This window comes from Amia ocellicauda, chromosome 18, assembly GCF_036373705.1.
Source record: "Amia ocellicauda isolate fAmiCal2 chromosome 18, fAmiCal2.hap1, whole genome shotgun sequence".
NCBI classification, from domain to species: domain Eukaryota; kingdom Metazoa; phylum Chordata; class Actinopteri; order Amiiformes; family Amiidae; genus Amia; species Amia ocellicauda.
Window position 1 is genome coordinate 24,167,815 of NC_089867.1, and position 27,680 is coordinate 24,195,494.

A 27,680-nucleotide genomic window follows, 5' to 3' on the forward strand; every position below is an offset into this window, starting at 1 on the left:
ACTCGATCTACAGTGCGTTGTCCCCTATCAGGGCCACCAGTATTCCTGAAAGCAGTGTGTGACATTCTGGACATTCTGGTTTACTGCTAATATTGTTGTTTTTTTGTGGTGAGAACCCATACACCTACCAACATGATAACACACCTGGTTACAGAGATAGGAGTGTGAATCAGCGGGTCAAAGAGAGCAGCAATGCAAATGGGCCAAGGAGACTTGTGGGTTCGACTGAAATCAGAAGGAAACTAACTTTTCTTAACACACTAGAAACTTCATTGCAGGACGAATGTCTCAACTTTCCATCCCCAGCTGTCAACAGGAGTGGAAATGGACAGTTCTTGGATTGCTTCTCTGAGCTCTCACTGAGGTTAAAGTTATTCTTACACCCCATTCGATATATAGTGCTCAGCATTTATTTTCTGTTGTTACAATACTTTTCATAATATGACATATGGTACGGTGGCCCTGAAGTGCAAAACACAACAACAAACAGAAAAACAATTTAACAAATAATCCCCCGATTGAAAGTAATCAAGTTTCGGAGGAGGGTAATTAAATGCATTTAGTTCCACTTTGTTTGTATTCCTGATGCCTTATTTATCGAATGGAAAGTGTGAGAACAAGGAGCTGGCATTGTTCGAGGAGTGGTAGTGAGTAGATTGGCAGAAACTCACAGTTGCGCATTATATAACCGAACCGTGGAGGAATCCAGGTAAATGTTTGCAGAGTCCTTGAACTTAATAAAATCTCATTTTTTGACATGCTGTTTACCCATGCTTAGTTTAATGGGGGACAATGAGGATCGAAGACCTTATCTAAAGAACTTAAAGTTACTAGTTATCAGTTTGTCCTCTCTCAGAACCATTAAACACAAGACATTAACACCCTTTATTTAAATTGTCCATGCCTGTTCATACATTTCCATTCATACAGCTTTTTTCTAGAGTCACAAAGCTTTTTTTCTCTACCCAAACAAAACTGTGGTGAATCTGAGTTATACTGTATATTGCTTTGTATATTTTAAAATAATTATAAACGTAATGGAATCCACAAGGGTTATTTGTTATCACAATACCCCAGTAGCTCTGGGATTTAAAAATGTACATTCACATCCTTAAACTGTTCTCCACAAGGTCTTATCCTTCTTATTGGCCGATACATAATCAGGCAGGACTTTGACTTGGCCTGTGCAAAAGAAGAATAAACACTGATATTTTCTTGTAATCAACTCTGCTTTTTATGTTTGTTTAATACTGTAAAAAACTAACAGATTGGAATCAATAACCCACATATTGACAGACTAAAGTGAAACACAAAATCAACAGGCACACATTATCATCGGCTCAGAAAATTAACTTAATCTAGAAAGCAACAATGCACAATGCAAGAGTTTCTGGCACCAGCGATCTGGAAACTGCCCCAACGACCATCAGCTATCGGCTATGAAACGTCTGTCAAAGAAAGAATGAACATATCACAGGGAACAGACAGCAGGTGACCGGTGTCGGGTGTGATCAAGTTCCCACTGACACGGGCTGTAACAGAGGCAGCTGAGATGCCATTCTTAATGTGCAAATATTTCTTGCTTCTGTATGTTTGCTTTCCTTTCATTCACCCTTAGAGTCAATTTCCTGTGAAGCACGGCTAAGTATTACTTTTAGTATATTTGGAGGCTTGCGGTTAGGCAATCTGTGGGCGTTGAACTATTGTAAGACTCCCCTCTGCGTTGCACCTCTGGAAGACTTTGTAACAAGATACCGGTTGGCTCCAGACTCCTACGTGTGGTTTTGGGAATTAATTATCGGTGCTGTGGGGAAGGATCAGCTATGAAAGTAAATCTGACTGTGTTAGCAAAAGACTAACAAGAAGCCAACAGGGCACCACCTGCGTCTGGTGAGTGAAATATACTACGGGCTGAGAGGAGGATTAGCGCACTATTTCAACGTCAAGTGAAAAACCCGCTGGAGTGTAAAATCGTACATGACTGCGATGCTCACAGGCTGCCTCTAACTCCACAGGTCCTTTTGAGATGGGGATGTCGAAATGCGCTGTGTGCTTTATGCATACAGTAACGGGATTAGGGTGTATTTTATCAGGGAGTGCCTTGTGAACTTTTGTTTGCTTTTGTCAAGTTACAAAAACATATTCAAGGAGTTCTAATTGATAGCATATCTTTCACATATATACACACGCACACACAAACACACATGAATACAGTGAGGGAAAAAAGTATTTGATCCCCTGCTGATTTTGTACGTTTGCCCACTGACAAAGAAATGATCAGTCTATAATTTGAATAGTAGGTGTATTTTAACAGTGAGAGACAGAATAACAGCAAAAAAATCCAGAAAAACGCATTTCAAAAAAGTTATAAATTGATTTGCATGTTAATGAGGGAAATAAGTATTTGATCACCTATCAATCAGCAAGATTTCTGGCTCCCAGGTGTCTTTTATACAGGTAACGAGCTGAGACTCTCTTAAAGGGAGTGCTCCTAATCTCAGCTCGTTACCTGTATAAAAGACACCTGTCCACAGAAGCAATCAATCAATCAGATTCCAAACTCTCCACCATGGCCAAGACCAAAGAGCTGTCCAAGGTTGTCAGGGACAAGATTGTAGACCTACACAAGGCTGGAATGGGCTACAAGACCATTGCCAAGCAGCTTGTTGAGAAGGTGAACACAAAATAACTGTCAGATCTGGGGCTCCATGCAAGATCTCACCTCGTGGAGTTTCAATGATCATGAGAACGGTGAGGAATCAGCCCAGAACTACACGGGACGATCTTGTTAATGATCTCAAGGCAGCTGGGACCATAGTCACCAAGAAAACAATTGGTAACACACTACGTCGTGAAGGACTGAAATCCTGCAGCGTCCGCAAGGTCCCCCTGCTCAAGAAAGCACATGTACAGGCCCGTCTGAAGTTTGCCAATGAACATCTGAATGATTCAGAGGAGAACTGGGTGAAAGCGTTGTGGTCAGATGAGACCAAAATCAAGCTCTTTGGCATCAACTCGACTCGCCGTGTTTGGAGGAGGAGGAATGACCCCAAGAACACCATCCCCACCGTCAAACATGGAGGTGGAAACATTATGCTTTGGGGGTGTTTTTCTGCTAAGGGGACAAGACAACAGCACCACATCAAAGGGACGATGGACGGGGCCATGTACCGTCAAATCTTGGGTGAGAACCTCCTTTCCTCAGCCAGGGCGTTGAAAATGGGTCGTGGATGGGTATTCCAGCATGACAATGACCCACAACACACAGCCAAGGCAACAAAGGAGTGGCTCAAGAAGAAGCACATTAAGGTCCTGGAGTGGCCTAGCCAGTCTCCAGACCTTAATCCCATAGAAAATCTGTGGAGGGAGCTGAAGGTTCGAGTTGCCAAATGTCAGCCTCGAAACCTTAATGACTTGGAGAGGATCTGCAAAGAGGAGTGGGACAAAATCCCTCCTGAGATGTGTGCAAACCTGGTGGCCAACTACAAGAAACGTCTGACCTCTGTGATTGCCAACAAGGGTTTTGCCACCAAGTACTAAGTCGAAGGGGTCAAATACTTATTTCCCTCATTAACATGCAAATCAATTTATAACTTTTTTGAAATGCGTTTTTCTGGATTTTTTTGTTGTTATTCTGTCCCTCACTGTTAAAATACAGCTACCATTAAAATTATAGACTGATCATTTCTTTGTCAGTGGGCAAACGTACAAAATCAGCAGGGGATCAAATACTTTTTTCCCCTACTGTATGTCTGAATATACATTTTCTTAACTGATTATGTAATAAGAATTTCACATTCCCCTGAGAGGGGGCGGGCGGGCAGTGAAAAGCTCCTCAGCAATTACAATCTTATCAAACATTAAATGCTCACGACCGTCCATTCTAATGAAAATCAAATTACTCACACAGTGCATCCAAAGCTCTGCATTGTTCCAGTGTCCACTTATGAAATTAGCTAGGTGTTATCTCGCCAGTGTGGATGCTCCAGGCAATCAGGTTTACCGGCCGTCAAGGGATTTGCATTAATTTTCTCATTTGGTATCTAGAGATCTCTCCTTGTCTGGCTGAGATTTGTAATCAGAGACATAAAAAACATGTGAAAACAAAGCCAAACAACTTGCTTAGTTCCCAAGCACTTTCTTTAACATGTGCATGGGGAGAAGGTCAGAGCAGGTGACTCCGAAGTACAGAATACTTCAGCAGAACACGTGTCTCATCTTTCTCTACTTATTTCAACAAATGCCTGAATCTAAGCAGACTTTTCCACATTTATCTACAATGAGATTTGTTTTCTGCCAACAGGATCATTCTATAAACAAATACCTCAGCGCAACTCTGTTATTCTATTTAGTATTTTTTGTATTAGGCTATACTTGAAGGAAATTAAAACCAACATGTTCATTGTGACATTTAAAACAGTTTGTTATCTTACAATATCTGCAGTTAAAATAAGATATCCTGGAGCAAAAGGGTGGGACTTCTAAAGCCTGCAAGGAACCTATTCATTAATCACCTGATCACCTGATTTATCGCCCCCAAATTGATCAACTCTACACACTATGTTAAACATTAGTTAACAGAACGAGAGCACACTTACTCAAATGATGTATAATCTCAGAAACAAGTAGGTGATGAGAAAAACTAAGCCTCAAAATGTAATACAAAGATAAATATGTATTATAAAAGGCAAAGTGTTGAGTCAGTCTCCTACAAGTAATGTAACAGAAGTGTAGTGTGACTAAAGCTCGAGAAAGAGAAGCATCTTTAATATTTAACACAGCTCTCATCAAAGCTTCCTTCCTGACATTCTTGCCTATGATAATTTAACTGTGTAACCTGCTAGCCTCTTTGGTAAAACCTTTAAATAGGATCAAACATATTCCCCCAACACTCAGTGCTCAATTCTAACAACACAGGTACAATTAAATTAGAGCTGTCAGCTTCTTTCCAGGAGCACACTTACAAATGAGAAGGACATTCTCCATTTCAAAAAAGGCTTCCTAAAGGTTAAGTACACTAAATACGGGAGATTACTGGAATAAAGGGAAAGAAAAGCCTCAGCCAGGTGACAGTCAGTGGAGCTGCACAGACTCGAATCCTTGTCTTTGTGCGGCTGGATTAGTGTCACACAATTGTTAAGACTCCTGGAAGATTTCTCTCTCAACACAAACTCTAATACACATCTGTGCAATATATCGTGGCATTATAGTGCACACTGTCTGCTAATGTGAAGTGAAAGCAGAATTCATCACAATACAGAACGGGGGGATGATTTTTCTCCTTGACGCATCTGTTATTTTTTGTTTAAATAAATCTGTGATGCAACGTATGACATCAGCAGTTTTAAGACACTGTTGAGTTGTTGTCGGTGTGGTAAATTTTGAGATTATTTAGAAACTGTATCTTATGAAAAGACTACTATGGGTCACTTTTCACGAACAAAGCAAAAGAGAACAATTAGTGTTCTGCCAGATAAAACATGACCTCAGGAGCAATGTACACATTTAGCAATATTTACTGTAAACTCTTGCTTTTGATGTAATAAACCAAAAAGACTGCATTTCCTTTCCTCTCAAATGGAAGATAATACCATCCAGATTGGCCTGTTCATATTTTTAAATCACACAATTCCTTAATGCAACAATTTCAACTAATAACATACTTTCAAAAACCTTGAATGACATCATTGGATTCCAGTTTGGGGTAACACTGTCCTGCATTGCAAATACTGAGCTGGGTTAAATGGCTGCGTTGTGGATTAAGTTCACCAGCAATCATGAACAAAACTATAAAACAAATATGCTTGCAAATTCCAAGGCTTCGTCTGATCGTTCAAAAGTGCCGATGACAGTTTTCTTCAGATAAAATTTCCACTTCCTGTATTCTTATGTTTCAGATATCTTGCCTGAATATGTTTCATATCTTGGTATCCATATCTTTAATAATATCTTTACATCATATCAGTAAGCATTATGTACTTGCCTCTTTTACATAGCATTACATCTGAATAATCTCTCGGCCCCTCCGTGTATATATATACTCTGAATTCACTGTGTGATTGCACAGGCTCCACGATTTCTTTCCAACTTTATCGATGCGTCAATCAGGTACTCCTAACATAACAGTTGGTAGGTAACCTTATTCAAGGATAAAACAGTGCCTTTATCTGCTGGTATACAGTACAGTATGCATGCAGATAGATCAGACATGTGTAAAACCCACAAGTCCAGAACAGCAAGAATCTCTGGGAAGGAGGAAAAGATAATCGCACCTTGGCAGAGCACCCTCCTCCCTGTGGCACTGCCTGTTTCTGAACGGATTAAATTACATCGCCTCTCACTCGCAGCCTCCAACGGCTTTCACAAACCGCACTTGTTCTATCGTTCGACAAAACATGCGGCATCAAACCCTCTTTAAATGCCGAACTGTGATGTATGCAAGTAAAGGTCACTGTACCAGATTTGCCTACGCTTCAGAGACAGGGGTGGGACGCAGCCAAAAAAAAGCATTTTCCCATTCAAATTAATGACAGTTGATGGCAACCGCTCAGCTGAGAAGAGGCATTAACCGCGATTTGGACCACCGTGCGCACACTTTGATTCCAGAGACTTGTGTCGGCCTCAGGCAGGGTTTTTGTGAAAGAGGTGGAAAGTGCTTTTGACATGCCGTACAGTAATGAGGTAAGAGAGACACATTGTGCACATTTCAGCACAGAACTGATAACCCCCGATACGCCTGGAACAAAGGACGGAAAGGGCGCTGTCGCCTGTGACGACAACCTTGGAAAACGAAACCTGAGAGCAGGGAAGAAAGAGGGTGTGAGCGATCCATGCTGAAATTCAGTCTTCAGAAAACATACAAACCAAAAAGGGAAGACACAAAAGGTTGTCTTTGGATCAGAGAGACACAATCTGGGTTGCAGTGTATTATCTTGATGTTGAACATTAAGAACATGAGACAGTGTCCAGTCGAGAGGAGCCCATTCGCCCCATCGTGCTCGTTTGGTCTCCATTAATAACTAAGTGATCAAGGATCCTATCCAGTCTGTTTTTGAATGTTCCCAAATTGTCTCTTCAGCCACATCGCTGGGGAGTTTGTTCAGATTGTGACGCCTCTCTGTGTCAGCATCACCCAGCACATTCACAACTTGCCAAAAATAGAAATGAACGCTTTGATGTTATCAGCGTTTTACAGGGTGACTCTTAGCTTGAGCTTTTGGTTACTGTTGTTAAGGTAATGAAAAACATGGTCACAATAACAAAGCCTATTCCAGTGAACCACAGAGGGCCCTTTTCCTGGAAATAAGACGGATCTGTAATTATTTTCTCTCCTAATACACCATATATTTTGCTTGTGAATGTACACCCAGCTGACAACTGCACTTACAGAATACTTTAAACAGAAACAAATCAGACTGTACTTCCTCATCTTAGCTCTGTTTCTTACACACTTTCTAAAACCTCCAGTCACTGGAGAAATAGAGCAATCAGTAACTAGGACTGGCTTGCAATTTTAGGCCCCTCGTTCTATCGCATATTAGCGTCAAGTTACAGTATTGAATTAAAAGACTGTTTACATGAACCTATACCTGCTGATCCCTCAGTGTTTCCTGCCAAGCCCCACTGTAAAACATAAAAATTATAAGCTTTACACTCAATTTACTGTACATCAGCATTGCTTCCAGCATCGCATTAACGATCATACTGCATGCTTTTAAATGATTCAGACATTTTAAAAGTTCTCTTATTTATAATGCATTGACATTTCTTATACATTGCCTTGAATAAAGGCGGATCAGACACAAAATAAATACATGATTTTGCTGTGTAGCTGCAGTTCCTACAACAATACAACCGGACCTCATCCTAATGCTAACCCTAACCATCTCTGTAATATGGTTCCGGGTATAACAGATACACAGCAAAATCATGTTGTCAGTCCCTTTTAGTACATCTATCTTTTAACCGTTATAAAAGAGACAATGAGGGTCAGAGCGTGAGTGTAAATTTGTTAATTTCCTGTTTTTGTCACTCAGAAAGTGGCACGGTGCTTCCGGTGGGGTGTACTGGTCCAATCAGGCAAGAACTAGTTCAAATAAGCTGTTAGAAATCTCCGGTCCCTGAAGCTCAGAGATGAACCATCCACAGAAGAAAGCCCGAATACGGAGGTCCTCTGTGGAAAAGTAGTATGAACATATATATATATACTCACCTAAAGGATTATTAGGAACACCATACTAATACTGTGTTTGACCCCCTTTCGCCTTCAGAACTGCCTTAATTCTACGTGGCATTGATTCAACAAGGTGCTGAAAGCATTCTTTAGAAATGTTGGCCCATATTGATAGGATAGCATCTTGCAGTTGATGGAGATTTGTGGGATGCACATCCAGGGCACGAAGCTCCCGTTCCACCACATCCCAAAGATGCTCTATTGGGTTGAGATCTGGTGACTGTGGGGGCCAGTTTAGTACAGTGAACTCATTGTCATGTTCAAGAAACCAATTTGAAATGATTCGACCTTTGTGACATGGTGCATTATCCTGCTGGGAGTAGCCATCAGAGGATGGGTACATGGTGGTCATAAAGGGATGGACATGGTCAGAAACAATGCTCAGGTAGGCCGTGGCATTTAAACGATGCCCAATTGGCACTAAGGGGCCTAAAGTGTGCCAAGAAAACATCCCCCACACCATTACACCACCACCACCAGCCTGCACAGTGGTAACAAGGCATGATGGATCCATGTTCTCATTCTGTTTACGCCAAATTCTGACTCTACCATCTGAATGTCTCAACAGAAATCGAGACTCATCAGACCAGGCAACATTTTTCCAGTCTTCAACTGTCCAATTTTGGTGAGCTTGTGCAAATTGTAGCCTCTTTTTCCTATTTGTAGTGGAGATGAGTGGTACCCGGTGGGGTCTTCTGCTGTTGTAGCCCATCCGCCTCAAGGTTGTACGTGTTGTGGCTTCACAAATGCTTTGCTGCATACCTCGGTTGTAACTAGTGGTTATTTCAGTCAAAGTTGCTCTTCTATCAGCTTGAATCAGTCGGCCCATTGTCCTCTGACCTCTAGCATCAACAAGGCATTTTCGCCCACAGGACTGCCGCATACTGGATGTTTTTCCCTTTTCACACCGTTCTTTGTAAACCCTAGAAATGGTTGTGCGTGAAAATCCCAGTAACTGAGCAGATTGTGAAATACTCAGACCGGCACGTCTGGCACCAACAACCGTGCCACGCTCAAAATTGCTTAAATCACCTTTCTTTCCCATTCAGACATTCAGTTTGGAGTTCAGGAGATTGTCTTGACCAGGACCACACCCCTAAATGCATTGAAGCAACTGCCATGTGATTGGTTGGTTAGATAATTGCATTAATGAGAAATTGAACAGGTGTTCCTAATAATCCTTTAGGTGAGTGTATATATATATATATATAGTTTTCTAAAAAATATGCTGTGAGATCAAGTGATGTGAACGACAAATCCATAAGGAACGTCTGTCTACTAGAGGTGACCAATCAAGCAACCCAATTAAGCCATTCATTTAAGGTGTAACAGAGAGACTTGCGGCTCTGCAGGTTTCAGTCCAAATGTACAGTAGCCTCCACACGCATTCAGAGCCTTAAATTAAAAGCCATTTTTATTGCCATATTGAGTGAACACCTGCACATTCTGGCCACATCAACAATTACCCTTCACCCAATACATTGGAAGCTCGATAACACCTCCAGTCATTTTGCGTTTAAAATGTGTGCGCCAATCCTAACAATGTGTTTCAAGGGAGTTTACCTTTGCAAACATACTTCAAGAATGAACAGTTAACACAAGTAGGTATTTGATTTCTTTTGAAGGTGAAGTGAATTTGCACTTTATCCATCCTTGGTCAATTTGAACAGTGTAGACTTGGTATAACCGACCACAGGAGACAGGCGTTTTATTGTATTTCTTAGCAGATGCTCATATCCAGGATGACTTACAATTGTTACAATAGATCACAGATTAATAAAATATATCACCAATTAAATAAAGAACACACAGTGGTTTTGTTTTGTGCTATTTATTTTCTTGGTCCCAAGTTCAGCCTGACATTTAACTCACTGAAGCAAAGTGTCAACACAAATTTAATTTATAGCTACATTACAGTTAGGCGTAACCCTGACCAATCAACGAACTATTGGACAAACAGCTTTGGTTGTTCTTTCAGCCCACAGTAACTTAATGTACCATTATACAAGAGCATTACTGCATTCTTTATATGTGAATAAGGAGTTGTCAGGTTTCAAATATGCAATCGTTGGGCCAGTCACTGAGTCAGTACCTTAAAAATCAACACTACTCTGCCTATAATAAAACAATACGCGGTCGCGAAAACAATAGTCCGATTTACTCAATCAAAGCAGTGGCTGTGTATTAGGACTCTCTTACTCCCTGTCGACTATTCATTGCCAACACGCTCCGGTAGCCTTAGATGCATTTGTTTAACGTCATCAGAGGTATTACAAAACATCTGAAATGTGAAAAGAAGTATCGAAGGCTGGTCTTAGTGTGTTCATTTTGACCATGATGGTTTGTTCATTGCTGACATCAGATTCCTATCCATTGGCTGTACTTGGAGGGTCCTTGTGTGAGTGCAGTGTCCAATTTGTGCAAATGTTGTTCTTCACACAGGACAGTAGATGTCAGCCTCACCTGAGAGTGTTTCTTTGCTTGATTTCCTTTGAACTTATTTCCACAGCTCACTGGCAGTACAGTTTGCCTCAGTCTTTGCCATACCATCAGACTTCATCTTTTGCCACGTCACTTTTGACACAAAGTATCTTCTTCTTGTCTGTTGGTGTTCAGGAGATACAGCTATTATTCTGATCACTAAGAGCATGCTCACCGTGTTTCACATCATTGTACAAATATTTCCTTAGGAAGACCAGTATCAGGCATTTTCAGGTCCACTTAATTTGCAATTTGGAGGATGTCTTTCTGGACAAATGTCCAACAATTGACATTTCAATGATCTTGGGGCACCCTATGCTGGAGTGGTTGAGTTTATTTGATGTGGGGATTTTAAGGGGTTCCTCTAACATACATCCATGATGTCATAAGAGCTTCTTTGTAGACTTCAAAAGTTGTTTCGAGTTTAATAATCTTTTCATCTCCCTGTCTCTCTCTCAAGGCATTCCGAGGGTTCTACGACATTGAACAGATTTATTAATCCCTACTCATCTGGGAATGTATGATGTGTCAGTTTGCTTCTGTGGCAGGTAAATATGTGGCCATTGGTGGTGATATTAGACAATGTAGGTCAGTGTCTTATAAGCTAGAGATCTTTCGAGGGTCATTGTTCACCTGTTGGGGAATAACTTTCGATCCATTTTACAAGCATCTTCCCTGCAATGACAACATGGGAAAGGCGTGTATATTTGTCACTCACGTGTCTACAGCCCTTTATTGTCGAATAGGTTCTGAGTGCAGTTGTGGGATGTTTGTTTCTGCCGCAAAAAAAAGAAAATATTTGTGCATGTTTACTTGGTGAATGCTGACTTTAGGTTCAAAGTCCTATTAACCTTATTGTTATTACAATTTTATTAAACTACTCATTAAACCGCAGGAGCTTATTCTCAATCTAGCTGAATCATCTTGAGCACGCGTCCAAGACCACAGCCCCCTCCGTCACCTTCACACCATCGCCTTGCGCTATTTTGTGTGTGTGTGATTATCCACTCCACAGGAGAAGTGGTTGTTGAGTTAGCCACTCAACGTACAAATGAAGTATTAAGTTTGGGATTCGGCAGCATTGTAGAATGTATTATAATTCTCAATAGGCTTATACTGCCGGCAGATACCATATCCTCAATAGCCGGAGCTACAGGACAAAGCAGCTATTTCTGATTTCCATGGTGTTTGTATTTATTTATTTATTTACTTTATCAAGCTCTGTCTACTCAGCCCTTGGGCAGGCAGAATGTATTATCATCCCAGACTTGCGTTCGAGACGAGTTAGAGAAAACCCTGGCTTCGTAAATTTGTGATTTAATTCAACGCACTGGCGATGGCTTTGCCTGGTAGGTGCGTTGGAACAGGTGCCGTTATCACCTTCATATAGCCTGAAATTGGGCAGATTGCCCCTAACGTTAAAGGCTTAACTTGCTCTCCCTTGTTTTACTACACAGATAAGTTAAGATAGTGTATCAGCGCAATCACTCCCAGTATCAGACTGATAAATGTTTGCGTAAAACTGAGCATATCAATCTCTAAATATTTTAATACACTTAGGGACCATTCGACGCTCGGATCAAAGGCTCCCCTTTACGTCGTGACTCAAAGCATTAAGATAGCAACTTAAAGTAATCGTATAAATAAATTCAAAGCACTCGAACTGCTTAGGTATGTTTGTAGTTTAGTCTGTAAAACATTTTCATGCACAAGGCACCAGGAGCTAAGCTGCAAACTGCTTATACAGTACATGCTATCTCCCCGGGTTGTCGGGAGTATTTTTTTGTAGCTGGCTAACATGTAGGACATTTATATTTATTTGGCTGCTAAGGGGTCTTCGGCTCAGCTGCATTATTTGTTTGTGACACATACTATGAAACAAATAGAAATGTAAATAAAATACGTTTGTCTCTCCCCTGAAAGATTCCAGATTTTTCAACATAATGATTTTAAAATAAATAAAAAATTCAAATGGCCCAAATAACTAAATAAGCAAGCAATCAAACCCCAGTGCACTTCTCTGTGAATAGAAACACATGGACTGGAAACTTCTATCGCTTTTCATCCTTCAGAGAATCAAGATCACATTTAGCCACTGTTGAGAGAACGTTAAATTGTTCCCCAATAATGTAGGGGACACGTACCCCCCAATATAGGCAGCATCCCTTCCAATTCTGAAATGAAACCTACGCCCCTGCTGACCACAATGGGACTTTAACCCAGCCATTGCACACCATCTAACCGTTGCACACTATGGTATCGCTTGTATACTGAGTATCGCTTGAAAATAGTTTGCTCTACCCTAGAACTTTACAACCCAAAGGGAATTCAACGTGTTGGGCAACGGCCGGCACTGTTTGCCTTTGTTTGTGTGCAGTGGGTGGACAAGGTGGTGTGGTAACTTGGACTGAAGCGCTTTAATGCAGGCATTAACATTTTATATGATTCACGTCTCTGTAAAATAGGAAAAAATTACGTATACCTTGTAGTTATTCCTGCGGTTCTTATACAGCTATTTGCATTTTTCACATTTATTGATTAAAGGGGTGGTGTAGGCTTTTTACTTCTGTAAGCCAGAACAATACCCATGGAGACCAAATGTCTTGTTGCATTTGTAATGGTCTATTTAGCTGAATCATTATTTACTTGGATATATACTTCAATGACCATAATTTCCAAACTAAGACATAAGCTAACAATTCAGCATCTGTCTGAGGAAGAACACGTTTCATTTGGTGCAGGCAGAACAAACCCATGCAGAGATAAATAGTAAAGTATTTTAAAAAAGGTGGATATATTTGATAGCTAAGCTGTGTAGCTATTATTTTGTTTTAAGACATGTGAATGTGAAGGAGTGGTTTGAAAAGGCTGCCGATGGCCATAGCTTTCCAACCGAGATATGGACATTAACCACTCAGTTTCCCTGTTAGTATTAAGATCCAGTAGTGTTTGTTTGTTTGCTTTATTGAATTGTGGAGCTCAACTTTAAAAAAATAAGAAACACACGACTCAGGACAACATTATTAAATAGTTTGAAAGTAAGAACACCATGAACAAAGTTTAATTTCCTTTTTCTTTTTAAAGGGCACATTGTTATTTAAGATACGGACTGATGTCTCTCGAGAAACACTGAAAGGCTTATTCACCTCTCCAGAAGTACTGATGAATACTGTGTTTCATATCCCTTAACAACCGAGTGGCAACCTGCAAAACAAATGCTACCAGGAAACTGAGTGGTTAATTTCCATATCTCAGTTGACAAGCTTGGGTAGTTAGGTACTTTTAACAAAGCATTTCATGATATTTCAGATTTAATCTTATGAGACCATAGTGCACAACACATTTTATGTGTGGCAATGCATAATGAAACAAGAGTTCAACATGTGATATTGCCATCTGACCAGGAGATCAATAATTTTGTTATTATTTATCAATCATTTAAAATATTAATTACCTTCCCACAGTGCACAAAACCCGTTCTTCCCCAAAAAAACTAAACAAATCTATCCTAATCCATTACATGTGCTAACTTATACTGTATAAATAATATTATCTTCATAAACCAACAGATGTCCGGTTAAACAAATTAGAACAAAACAAAGCAATAATGTATGTATTCTGATGTGGTCAGACTGTGACATTAAGTGTCAACACATATATCATAAAATATAAACAAACATTAACTCCCAGTAATGCACAAAGTATTACTTTGACCATGGTGAACGCACCACACACCTGTGTCATGAAATCTAATCAATCTCTCTATCTTTCTATCCATCTTTCTATCTATGACTCTGTAGCTGATGCAGGCCTATATATTTTGATGCGTTTCATTAAACCATGATTCCATTCAAAAATATGAAAGTGTCAAATCAGAAACCAAGTAAAACAAACACACAAACAAAAACACACACAGCTGTTCCACCAAACAAACACTTTGTGAACTGCCGTGACACAATTGGACAAGAGTTATGGGTGGCAAATTGAAGATCCACCTACACAGTGAAAGACTGTGTTGTGCAAAGTCCCTGCCTACTTGTTAACACACCCTTGTGTCAAATTAGAAAACAATTGCTTACCAATAACCACCTGGTTCCAGGACCTCAGAAACAACAACCAACAAAGCATCCACCCAGCAACCTAATCCCTCATTCCGGTTACTATATGTCCAAATTAAAGCACTCATCTTCCTGCTTGTTTGTTTCACAGTTTTCAGGGTCAGGTAACACTAGACTTCTTACAGGCCCAGACAGACATATCACATGCTGTAGATTTGCGTCCAGAAATTATCCTACTCCTTGAGCATCAATCTTTCACAGCCTTTGCAAAAAAACATACAACCAGGAGAGACAACTGATTCTGATTCTGTTAACGGATGCTGTTAATCTGTGATCTGAAGCTACAAGTCGCTTTAGATCAGATTTCAAAGTAATAGGACATGCAGACTTTCTTGAAGGCTGGTTTCTCTGATACACTTTGACTTGACTTTCTTTTTTACGCCTCTTTACTCATCTTAAAATGAATGCAAATAATAAAACACAGTACTAGGCCATCATGGTGCTTCACTCGAATTCCAGGCTGGTGACGTGTAAACTGACGGGTGTGTTGAAAAATCTAAAATTATATTTTATTCTCGGGAGGAAGTGTAACCACACATCAGTAACCTTCCAATTTATCCCAGATTAGGACAGAATGATTTTCCCATACAATACAGAATAAATTACACAACAAGGAATTTCTCCCATTGTTATAATTGGGGATTTCAAACTATGAGCAAAGTATATTAAAGTCAGGTTTGGGGTTTGGACCCAATTCTTGTTCTTGTTGCCATTGACACTGTAGGCTCTACTGGCAATGGAATTGAATTGAAGAAATCTGACTGGTCCCCAACCCTCCTGGTGTATTACTCCTCATACACAAGCAACACATCCTGTGGTTGAACATCGGCACAGCTACAAACACACACAAAACACACATGATAAAACAACATCAATGGAAAAGCTTTAGGAGAACACCAACACAGACAACCGTGTATTGGGCAAGTTACTGCAAGGATTGTCCTGCAGTGCAAGTCTTCATGAATTTACTGACCACCATGGGACTTCAATATAAATGAGACCATCTAGCCAGTCCACACTACAGCAGTATCACTTGCATTGCTCAACCCTACAACTTTACAACCCAATGGGCTGAAACTGGACATTTCTGTTTATTTTCCATTGGTCAGTCCAAGCTGTGGTCAAAGCAGTAGCACACTGTACACCAATGTGACCACAGCTGTGTGCCTTAAACTAGTAAATGCCTTCACTGTTCTTCACCTTTCTTCTGTTCAATCATTCCAGGAAATATTACATAATTTCTAGAGAAATAATAATTAAAAAAAAAATATATATATATATATATCTATTTGTGCCAACAAATTGTAACCTTAAAAAATTGCCCAGTAAACATAATACCTTCACTTTGGACTTATGGAGAACTGTATGTACGTCTGTATCTGGGGCAGCCGGGTCATAACACAGCAGTTCTGCAATTATTATCGGGGTCTGTCAGGGATTTCAAGGTTTCCTGCACTGTCTGCTATACTGTATCGATAAGGCACAGAAGATCAGAGGTGTGAGCCAGAGCAGCAGGTGACGTTACCCTGGGACCTGCTGTGTTCTCCAATAAGGGTTGTACCTTGTGATGCATGTCTGGAGGTTTACACAAGGTGTGTACTGGTACAGAAAAAGCACCTCCACTCCTTGGGTGTCTCATACACTCAACCTAACTCTGCTGATGAGATTGTGAAAGATACAGTGTGGCTATTGAGCAGTGGATTACGATTTTTCTTCAGTTATTTAGTTATTGAACAAGAACACGCGTAACAAAGAGTCATCACTCTATCAGCAATCTCGTACAAGGACTACATAAAACCCAAGAGCGTTATTATTTTCTATATATTTTTTAAGAGATTGTTTCTCGCCGGTGCAGGACAGCTCTGGAACACGTTGGGGGGGAATCTTTTGGAAGGCTTTTTAAACACGGCCCCGTTGAGGCATGAATTTGGAATGAAGTGGATGACCCGGATTTGGAAATTTGGAACTTGCACTGACTGAAAATGAAGAGGCTCTACAAACAGTTTCTGGGACATCTGTCCCTCTTATTGTACATGTTATGTTTAATTATGTTATGTTCTTCCACCTCTGCAACCACCGATGCAGGTAAAGTACATCTCCTGTTTTCTTCTGAAGTGTACCTTAATGAATATACCTGGTCAGTGAATTTTTACAGTTCAGTCACTTCAATTCATGCCATTGTTTGGTTTCAGGTTACATTTATACCATGATTCCTGCTGATAAGGAAATGTACTGATAAGTATTTACTGTATTGAGCTCAAGTCATTAGTAGGGCCCTGTGTTGTATTGCAACTTGCTTTCTAATGCTACATGTCATTCCTCCTAGTGCAAGGCAGTCAAGTAGCCTTCTTAATGAAACCACTTATTGATTAATAATATACTGAGTCCTTTAATCATCTTAATTATTTTCACTGGCAGCAGCAGCTCAAACATTTATTTAAAGGGACATGCAACCATTTATTACTAATATGTCTTATTTATAAGAATTAATTAAATGTTACAATTTAATACTGAAATCATAATATCAATGCTGTAAATTATATGTTACAAAGATATATAAGAGATAATTGTAATAATGCAAGGTTCACAAACAGCACATTAAGTGTCACTTACAGTTTCATAAAAGAAAATGTCCCGTGTATTCAATTTTGCTATTCAATTTAAGCATCATCAGTTGGTTAATCCTGGGTGCTGTCAGAGATTTACGTTGTTCTGTAAAAACATGTACAGAAGAAGAAAGAAGAAATCAGTCAGTGAAATGATCATGATATGAGCCGAAGTCAGGACTATGCAAATAAAATTGTCCAGAAGGAAAGAAAACTTAAGGCATTTCACTGGCCTAGTGGTCTAACTCGTTAAATGATTATTGATGAGTTTTAAAAAACATTAAATAACACTGTGTTTAAATTTTTACATAATGTGCAATTGAATGCGGAGATCGCTTAACGTAGATTAAAGATCTTTAACCTAACAATTCCACTTTAAATTTTGTGTGTTTACCTTTGGGCACTTCATGCTCTCCCAGACTCTCCCTGCAGATCTGACATCAAATAATATAATAACTGTTTTTACTCAGATTCTAAAAATCGCATCCGGGGATCCTTGGGCTGTCAATCACAGCTGACAGCTCATTATACATTACACGACACCGGCCTGCTTTTATTCTGGTTAGGTCGTTCTATTATCAATAATGTATGGATCTACATTCAGACGTATTAACCATCGATTTCTAAATAAAATAATAAAATTGAACCTGATAATATCTGTAATTCGACTGCTTGTACTATATAGTCTGATTTTAGAGAGATTTCTAATGACACTGATGAAAGGCTCCAAAGCTGCCTGCCTTTATGTCTGCCTCCAGTATCGTCACACACCCCACCTGTCTTTATCTCTGGCAGAATCATGTCTTTCTCTGATCGAACAACCAGGTTCACAGCATCACCTGCTCGGCATTATTAAGGCCCTGAACAAGGCTAAACTCAGTCCCTAAATCTCCTGTGTCAAAGCTTTGTGTATGTTTGCACTACCACGACATGTAAACCAGAAGTTCTGCGGTGCCGGTGATTAACGACACCTAGCAGTAAAACCTTTAAAAACTCAAAGTAGCTCATTGGGAACAACTGGCAAATATCTTTTAGCCTTCTGTGTTACACTGGAAAATAATTATTCAGCTTTAATCCAAATCATTTTAAACTTGCGTATCTGTAAGCAATTTCAGGAGGTCCTTTAACACTACAGGGTTTAGATTAATTGAGCATTTTGTTTAAAACAAAGCCTGCTTAAAAAGGGATATATTAGGAATGATATTCCACAGCAAATGACCATAGTGTGTTACCCACGGCTCAGGTGGCCACTTTATGGGTGAAGTACAGACTTCTTGTTGGAAAGCTTCTGTCAGGTGGTCTTTAAAACAGTTCTCTGCTTGGGCAATATACACTCACCTAAACGATTATTAGGAACACCATACTAATACTGTGTTTGACCCCCTTTCGCCTTCAGAACTGCCTTAATTCTACGTGGCATTGATTCAACAAGGTGCTGAAAGCATTCTTTAGAAATGTTGGCCCATATTGATAGGATAGCATCTTGCAGTTGATGGAGATTTGTGGGATGCACATCCAGGGCACGAAGCTCCCGTTCCACCACATCCCAAAGATGCTCTATTGGGTTGAGATCTGGTGACTGTGGGGGCCAGTTTAGTACAGTGAATTCATTGTCATGTTCAAGAAAACAATTTGAAATGATTCGACCTTTGTGACATGGTGCATTATCCTGCTGGAAGTAGCCATCAGAGGATGGGTACATGGTGGTCATAAAGGGATGGACATGGTCAGAAACAATGCTCAGGTAGGCCGTGGCATTTAAACGATGCCCAATTGGCACTAAGGGGCCTAAAGTGTGCCAAGAAAACATCCCCCACACCATTACACCACCACCACCAGCCTGCACAGTGGTAACAAGGCATGATGGATCCATGTTCTCATTCTGTTTACGCCAAATTCTGACTCTACCATCTGAATGTCTCAACAGAAATCGAGACTCATCAGACCAGGCAACATTTTTCCAGTCTTCAACTGTCCAATTTTGGTGAGCTTGTGCAAATTGTAGCCTCTTTTTCCTATTTGTAGTGGAGATGAGTGGTACCCGGTGGGGTCTTCTGCTGTTGTAGCCCATCCGCCTCAAGGTTGTACGTGTTGTGGCTTCACAAATGCTTTGCTGCATACCTCGGTTGTAACTAGTGGTTATTTCAGTCAAAGTTGCTCTTCTATCAGCTTGAATCAGTCGGCCCATTCTCCTCTGACCTCTAGCATCAACAAGGCATTTTCGCCCACAGGACTGCCGCATACTGGATGTTTTTCCCTTTTCACACCATTCTTTGTAAACCCTAGAAATGGTTGTGCGTGAAAATCCCAGTAACTGAGCAGATTGTGAAATACTCAGACCGGCCCGTCTGGCACCAACAACCGTGCCACGCTCAAAATTGCTTAAATCACCTTTCTTTCCCATTCAGACATTCAGTTTGGAGTTCAGGAGATTGTCTTGACCAGGACCACACCCCTAAATGCATTGAAGCAACTGCCATGTGATTGGTTGATTAGATAATTGCATTAATGAGAAATTGAACAGGTGTTCCTAATAATCCTTTAAGTGAGTGTATAGGCTACATATTGTTTCACAACTGCTTTCAGAAAATGATTTGCACTGATATTGTGGCAAGGGCTGTAATGTGAGCATTTCAAGCCAAACGTACTGAATTTGGTGGTAAACCTCGAGGAATGTCATTGTGTACCTTGATCATGTAACTGGCATTCTTGGAGACAAATCCAGTCACATTATTAAAATGAACTTCAAATGCGTTTAAACAACACCCTGCACCACTGATAGCAATTCACGGACTGTATCGGTGAATAATATTACTTTCAGTTCATCTGAGGTATATCATCTGGTAGTCCTTGGAGAAAATACAAAAATGTGCAAAAGACAAAGTTTTGCATCTGTAGACTCGTCAGTAACTACAGTTAGACTGTCAAACATTTGCTCAGATTTAAAAATGTAGAATCTGAATTTGTCCAGTTTTTATTAAATACACGCAGCACACACGCAGAAAAGACTGAGTCCAAACCACAAACCACTCATAGGTATCTGACAATATTACATGTATTTCTAACTAGAAATGCTTCACTTTCCTTTCATACACTCCAACAGGCAACATGGAAAGTCTGGAGCACACAGTTTTTAAATTAAATCTCAAGGTTAGACAGGAACATAGCTACTATAAAAAACACCTGATAAACTGTTATAGTCTGAGGAACAACAATAAGAATATTTAGGATAATTTCTGTAAGTCTCCTAATTGTGGTATTTACAACTGAAGCATGTTTGAGTCAACATGATATAGATGTTGATACAAAAGATTAAGAACTGAAAATAGTTTATTTCCATATGAATAAGTACAAATAATACAGCAATACATTTATCTTGTAGTTATCTTTTACTGTTGCTACGAGGGGGGAAGAAAACTGTTAAAAATATACTTTCAAAGGATCAACAACACCCCCTAAAGGTATCACTGAGGAATGTGCTTCCAGACCAACTCTGGATAAGAAATGTGATGGAAACATAATGTACCAAACAGAACACAGTCAAATCCCCCATAAAATAATGCATCATACACATACCTTATTACTAAAGGGCAGAGGTTCTTAAATGCTTTTCTCTGTGAACTACCAGGATCTTGGGGGAGACCTCTGCACACAACTCACAACCCTGGAAAATGGCGTCTACCTGAAATAAAAAAAATAATAAAAAAATAACTCAATAAACAACACAGGAAAATCACTATTAAAGAGGACCTCCACCGAAAATCCATATTTTCTCAGGTTATTCTATAAGTAGGAGCATATTCTGTGGAGTGAGTTTTTCATGTCCTGCTCATTCTATGTACCAGAAATCAGAGATCAAGAAATTGGCCGTGACGTCACGGGGGTGCAAACTCTGGTGCTGCTTTGCAGAGAGTCAACAGAGAAAATCAGAAAAAGTCACGAAAATCTTTAAAAACTTACATTTTATGCACATGCATGGCCCCATCGTCATATGTTTCCGAAAGAACCATCAGATTGTAGTAATAAAAAATGTATTTCACCACCCAGAACTTTCAATATTTTTTAGATGATTATATGATTCCAGGCACTGCCATATCGGATATCAGATATCAGAAACTAGCTAATTGCACAGCACTACACACATCGATTTTAACTTTGCTTTAAGTGAAAAGAGAGCTGCAAGTGAACCCTTGAGCTGCTGCCTTTGGTAGGATGTGCACTTGCAAATCTCCTTCTTTCTCTGTCATCCAGTTTGGAGGGACGGTCTGATCTAGGCAGAGTCTTGGTGGTGCCACTTCCACTTCTTAATAATTTCAAAATAATTTCAAGAAATTTTCAAAAAAGTAAAAATAAAAGAAAAAAGTGCATTTCTCTTTTTGTGAAAAAACTTGGTAGTACTGTAATATAGTTTGTCTAATCATGATCAGCTATGCAGAATAGTATAGTACAGGTTGTCTAGTTTAATTTGATAGGTGTACACAAACCTGTACTCCTTATAATGCCAATATTAAACACTTGCGCATCTAAGAAGTCCAACCAAGCGAAAATAAGGGCGGGCGTTAATAGTTAAGAGTCGTATTGCCTAATAACTGCTTTCAGATTAAAGAGTCACATTTGCTAAACCATAAGTGTTCTAATAAAAAATGTCCTTGATCTTCAACTTTGACCTCTCATTTTGGCTCAAATGGAAGATTTTAACTTTTACATCTACACTCACCTAAAGGATTATTAGGAACACCTGTTCAATTTCTCATTAATGCAATTATCTAACCAACCAATCACATGGCAGTTGCTTCAATGCATTTAGGGGTGTGGTCCTGGTCAAGACAATCTCCTGAACTCCAAACTGAATGTCTGAATGGGAAAGAAAGGTGATTTAAGCAATTTTGAGCATGGCATGGTTGTTGGTGCCAGACGGGCCGGTCTGAGTATTTCACAATCTGCTCAGTTACTGGGATTTTCACGCACAACCATTTCTAGGGTTTACAAAGAATGGTGTGAAAAGGGAAAAACATCCAGTATGTGGCAGTCCTGTGGGCGAAAATGCCTTGTTGATGCTAGAGGTCAGAGGAGAATGGGCCGACTGATTCAAGCTGATAGAAGAGCAACTTTGACTGAAATAAGCACTCGTTACAACCGAGGTATGCAGCAAAGCATTTGTGAAGCCACAACACGTACAACCTTGAGGCGGATGGGCTACAACAGCAGAAGACCCCACCGGGTACCACTCATCTCCACTACAAATAGGAAAAAGAGGCTACAATTTGCACAAGCTCACCAAAATTGGACAGTTGAAGACTGGAAAAATGTTGCCTGGTCTGATGAGTCTCGATTTCTGTTGAGACATTCAGATGGTAGAGTCAGAATTTGGCGTAAACAGAATGAGAACATGGATCCATCATGCCTTGTTACCACTGTGCAGGCTGGTGGTGGTGGTGTAATGGTGTGGGGGATGTTTTCTTGGCACACTTTAGGCCCCTTAGTGCCAATTGGGCATCGTTTAAATGCCACAGCCTACCTGAGCATTGTTTCTGACCATGTCCATCCCTTTATAACCACCATGTACCCATCCTCTGATGGCTACTTCCAGCAGGATAATGCACCATCTCACAAAGGTCGAATCATTTCAAATTGGTTTCTTGAACATGACAATGAGTTCACTGTACTAAACTGGCCCCCACAGTCACCAGATCTCAACCCAATAGAGAATCTTTGGGATGTGGTGGAACGGGAGCTTCGTGCCCTGGATGTGCATCCCACAAATCTCCATCAACTGCAAGATGCTATCCTATCAATATGGGCCAACATTTCTAAAGAATGCTTTCAGCACCTTGTTGAATCAATGCCACGTAGAATTAAGGCAGTTCTGAAGGCGAAAGGGGGTCAAACACAGTATTAGTATAGTGTTCCTAATAATCCTTTAGGTGAGTGTATAACGCCTCACAGAGAGGGGAAAGACCTATATGGAAATCATATAGCAAACGATATATGTGCTTTCAAAATATGACCCTGAGTTTGACCTTTGACATTTCCTTCGAGGTAAAATTCATTAGCTCGTTTAAAGGAGTCAAATGGGGGATGTTTTCAACATCTTACTACTTCTGAGACAACTTTATTGTTAAATATTAGTAGTAATAACGACAACAACAGTAATAATCTGTTAATTTATTCGACACACAGCACAAGCCGACAGGCTGATTCGTTTTGTTGTTGTTGTTTTACAGTGTAATTCTGACGAAAATAATTATGATTTATTAAATACTTTTAGATATGAAATATATGTGGGTGGAGATTCTCGCTTCCCATATTTATATTTGATTTATTATCTAGACACTCGGTCCTGGAGTTGTATGACAACTTGATCAAACCCACTATTATGGGAAGCTGAGCACATATGAGGAAGTAATAGGGAGAACGGGGAATGGCAATAGCACTATTGGAAGCTACAGTTTTAAACTTCTAACCACAAACCTACTACTCCATCTCCCAATATCATTATTTAATTTTTACAAACTTTTGTAAAATTACAAAAATAACAATTAATTATGAATTATACTAGTAGTGTTTAAAAAATGAAATACAAAGCATTTCAAAGATGTATATATATTTGATCATTTAGCTAATTAAAGATGTTTCTGCTCTATTTCTTATCTCAGCACAAAACAGTACAATGTCATCAACCTCTACTCTCTCCACTGAATCACACACTTCAGTCACATCAAATGTTCCTCATACTTCTACAGAAACTACTGATCAACACACGACGTCACCTCAAACAACAGATGAATCATCTTCCACAGAAAAACATTCAACACATATCACACCAGAAGAGAAAAATACTTCATCAACCTCTACTGTCTCAACTGAATCACACACTTCTCTGACATCAAATGTTCCTCATTCTTCTACAGAAACTACTCTAAAGCATACAAGTACAAGCTCACCTAACACTACAGAAGAACCATCCTCCACTGGAAAACATTCAACACATTTCACACCAGAAGAGAAAAATACTTCATCAACCTCTACTCTCTCCACAGAATCACACACTTCTGTGACATCAAATGTGCCTCATTCTTCTACAGAAACTACTGAACAACACACAACGTCACCTCACACAACAGAAGAACCATCTTCCACAGAAAAACATTCAACACATGTCACACCAGAAGAGAAAAATAAATCGTCAACCTCTACTGTCTCAACTCAATCACACACTTCTGTGACATCAAATGATCCTCATTCTTCTACAGAAACTACTGAACAACACACAACGTCACCTCATACAACAGAAGATCCCTCTTCATCGGGAAAACATTCAACACATTTCACACCAGAAGAGAAAAATAAATCGTCAACCTCTACTGTGTCCACTGAATCACACACTTCTGTGACATCAAATGTTCCTCATACTTCTACAGAAACTAGTCTAAAGCATACAAGAACAAGGTCACCTCACACTACACAAGAACCATCTTCCACTGGAAAACATTCAACACATTTCACACCAGAAGAGAAAAATACTTCATCAACCTCTACTCTCTCCACAGAATCACACACTTCTGTGACATCAAATGTGCCTCATTCTTCTACAGAAACTACTGAACAACACACAACGTCACCTCACACAACAGAAGAACCATCTTCCACAGAAAAACATTCAACACATGTCACACCAGAAGAGAAAAATAAATCGTCAACCTCTACTGTCTCAACTCAATCACACACTTCTCTGACATCAAATGTTCCTAATTCCTCGACAGAAACTACTGAACAACACACGACATCACCTCACACAACAGAAGAACCCTATTCATCTGGAAAACATTCAACACATTTCACACCAGAAGAGAAAAATTCTTCATCAACCTCTACTCTCTCCACAGAATCACACACTTCTCTGACATCAAATGTGCCTCATTCTTCTACAGAAACTACTGAACAACACACGACGTCACCTCACACTACAGAAGAACCATCTTCCACAGAAAAACATTCAACACATGTCACACCAGAAGAGAAAAATAAATCGTCAACCTCAACTGTCTCAACTGAATCACACACTTCTCTGACATCAAATGTTCCTCATTCTTCTACAGAAACTACTCTAAAGCATACAAGTACAAGCTCACCTTACACTACAGAAGAACCATCCTCCACTGGAAAACATTCAACACATTTCACACCAGAAGAGAAAAATACTTCATCAACCTCTACTCTCTCCACAGAATCACACACTTCTGTGACATCAAATGTTCCTCATACTTCTACAGAAACTACTTTAAAGCATACAAGTACAAAGTCACCTCACACTACAGAAGAACCATCCTCCACTGGAAAACATTCAACACATTTCACACCAGAAGAGAAAAATACTTCATCAACCTCTACTCTCTCCACAGAATCACACACTTCAGTCACATCAAATGTGCCTCATTCTTCTACAGAAACTACTGAACAACACACAACGTCACCTCACACAACAGAAGAACCATCTTCCACTGGAAAACATTCAACACATGTCACACCAGAAGAGAAAAATAAATCGTCAACCTCAACTGTCTCAACTGAATCACACACTTCTGTGACATCAAATGTGCCTCATTCTTCTACAGAAACTACTGAACAACACACAACGTCACCTCACACAACAGAAGAACCATCTTCCACAGAAAAACATTCAACACATGTCACACCAGAAGAGAAAAATAAATCGTCAACCTCTACTGTCTCAACTCAATCACACACTTCTCTGACATCAAATGTTCCTAATTCCTCGACAGAAACTACTGAACAACACACGACATCACCTCACACAACAGAAGAACCCTATTCATCTGGAAAACATTCAACACATTTCACACCAGAAGAGAAAAATTCTTCATCAACCTCTACTCTCTCCACAGAATCACACACTTCTCTGACATCAAATGTTCCTCATTCTTCTACAAAAACTACTGAACAACACACAACGTCACCTCACACAACAGAAGAACCATCTTCCACAGAAAAACATTCAACACACTTCACACCAGAAGAGAAAAATAAATCTTCAACCTCTACTCTCTCCACAGAATCACACACTTCTGTGACATCAAATGTGCCTCATTCTTCTACAGAAACTACTGAACAACACACAACGTCACCTCACACAACAGAAGAACCATCTTCCACAGAAAAACATTCAACACACTTCACACCAGAAGAGAAAAATAAATCGTCAACCTCTACTCTCTCCACAGAATCACACACTTCTGTGACATCAAATGTTCCTCATACTTCTACAGAAACTACTCTAAAGCATACAAGTACAAAGTCACCTCACACTACAGAAGAACCATCCTCCACTGGAAAACATTCAACACATTTCACACCAGAAGAGAAAAATACTTCATCAACCTCTACTCTCTCCACAGAATCACACACTTCTGTGACATCAAATGTGCCTCATTCTTCTACAGAAACTACTGAACAACACACAACGTCACCTCACACAACAGAAGAACCATCTTCCACAGAAAAACATTCAACACATGTCACACCAGAAGAGAAAAATAAATCGTCAACCTCTACTGTCTCAACTCAATCACACACTTCTGTGACATCAAATGATCCTCATTCTTCTACAGAAACTACTGAACAACACACAACGTCACCTCACACAACAGAAGATCCCTCTTCATCGGGAAAACATTCAACACACTTCACACCAGAAGAGAAAAATAAATCGTCAACCTCTACTCTCTCCACAGAATCACACACTTCTGTGACATCAAATGTTCCTCATACTTCTACAGAAACTAGTCTAAAGCATACAAGAACAAGGTCACCTCACACTACACAAGAACCATCTTCCACTGGAAAACATTCAACACATGTCACACCAGAAGAGAAAAATAAATCGTCAACCTCTACTCTCTCCACAGAATCACACACTTCTGTGACATCAAATGTTCCTCATACTTCTACAGAAACTAGTCTAAAGCATACAAGAACAAGGTCACCTCACACTACACAAGAACCATCTTCCACTGGAAAACATTCAACACATGTCACACCAGAAGAGAAAAATAAATCGTCAACCTCAACTGTCTCAACTGAATCACACACTTCTCTGACATCAAATGTTCCTCATTCTTCTACAGAAACTACTCTAAAGCATACAAGTACAAGCTCATCTTACACTACAGAAGAACCATCCTCCACTGGAAAACATTCAACACATTTCACACCAGAAGAGAA

At 39.8% G+C, this 27,680-nt stretch overlaps 1 protein-coding gene across 1 annotated transcript in view; it reads left to right on the forward strand.

The window, feature by feature from the left end:
- The first annotated feature begins 12,050 nt into the window (after positions 1 to 12,050).
- Positions 12,051 to 27,680, forward strand: part of LOC136713541 (serine-rich adhesin for platelets) — a 36,965-nt gene continuing 21,335 nt past the window's right edge. The window contains exons 1-2 of the mRNA XM_066690659.1: positions 12,051 to 12,063; positions 24,692 to 25,732. Of these exons, the coding sequence (XP_066546756.1) occupies positions 12,051 to 12,063; positions 24,692 to 25,732 (1,054 nt within the window). The remainder of the gene's footprint in view (positions 12,064 to 24,691; positions 25,733 to 27,680) is intronic.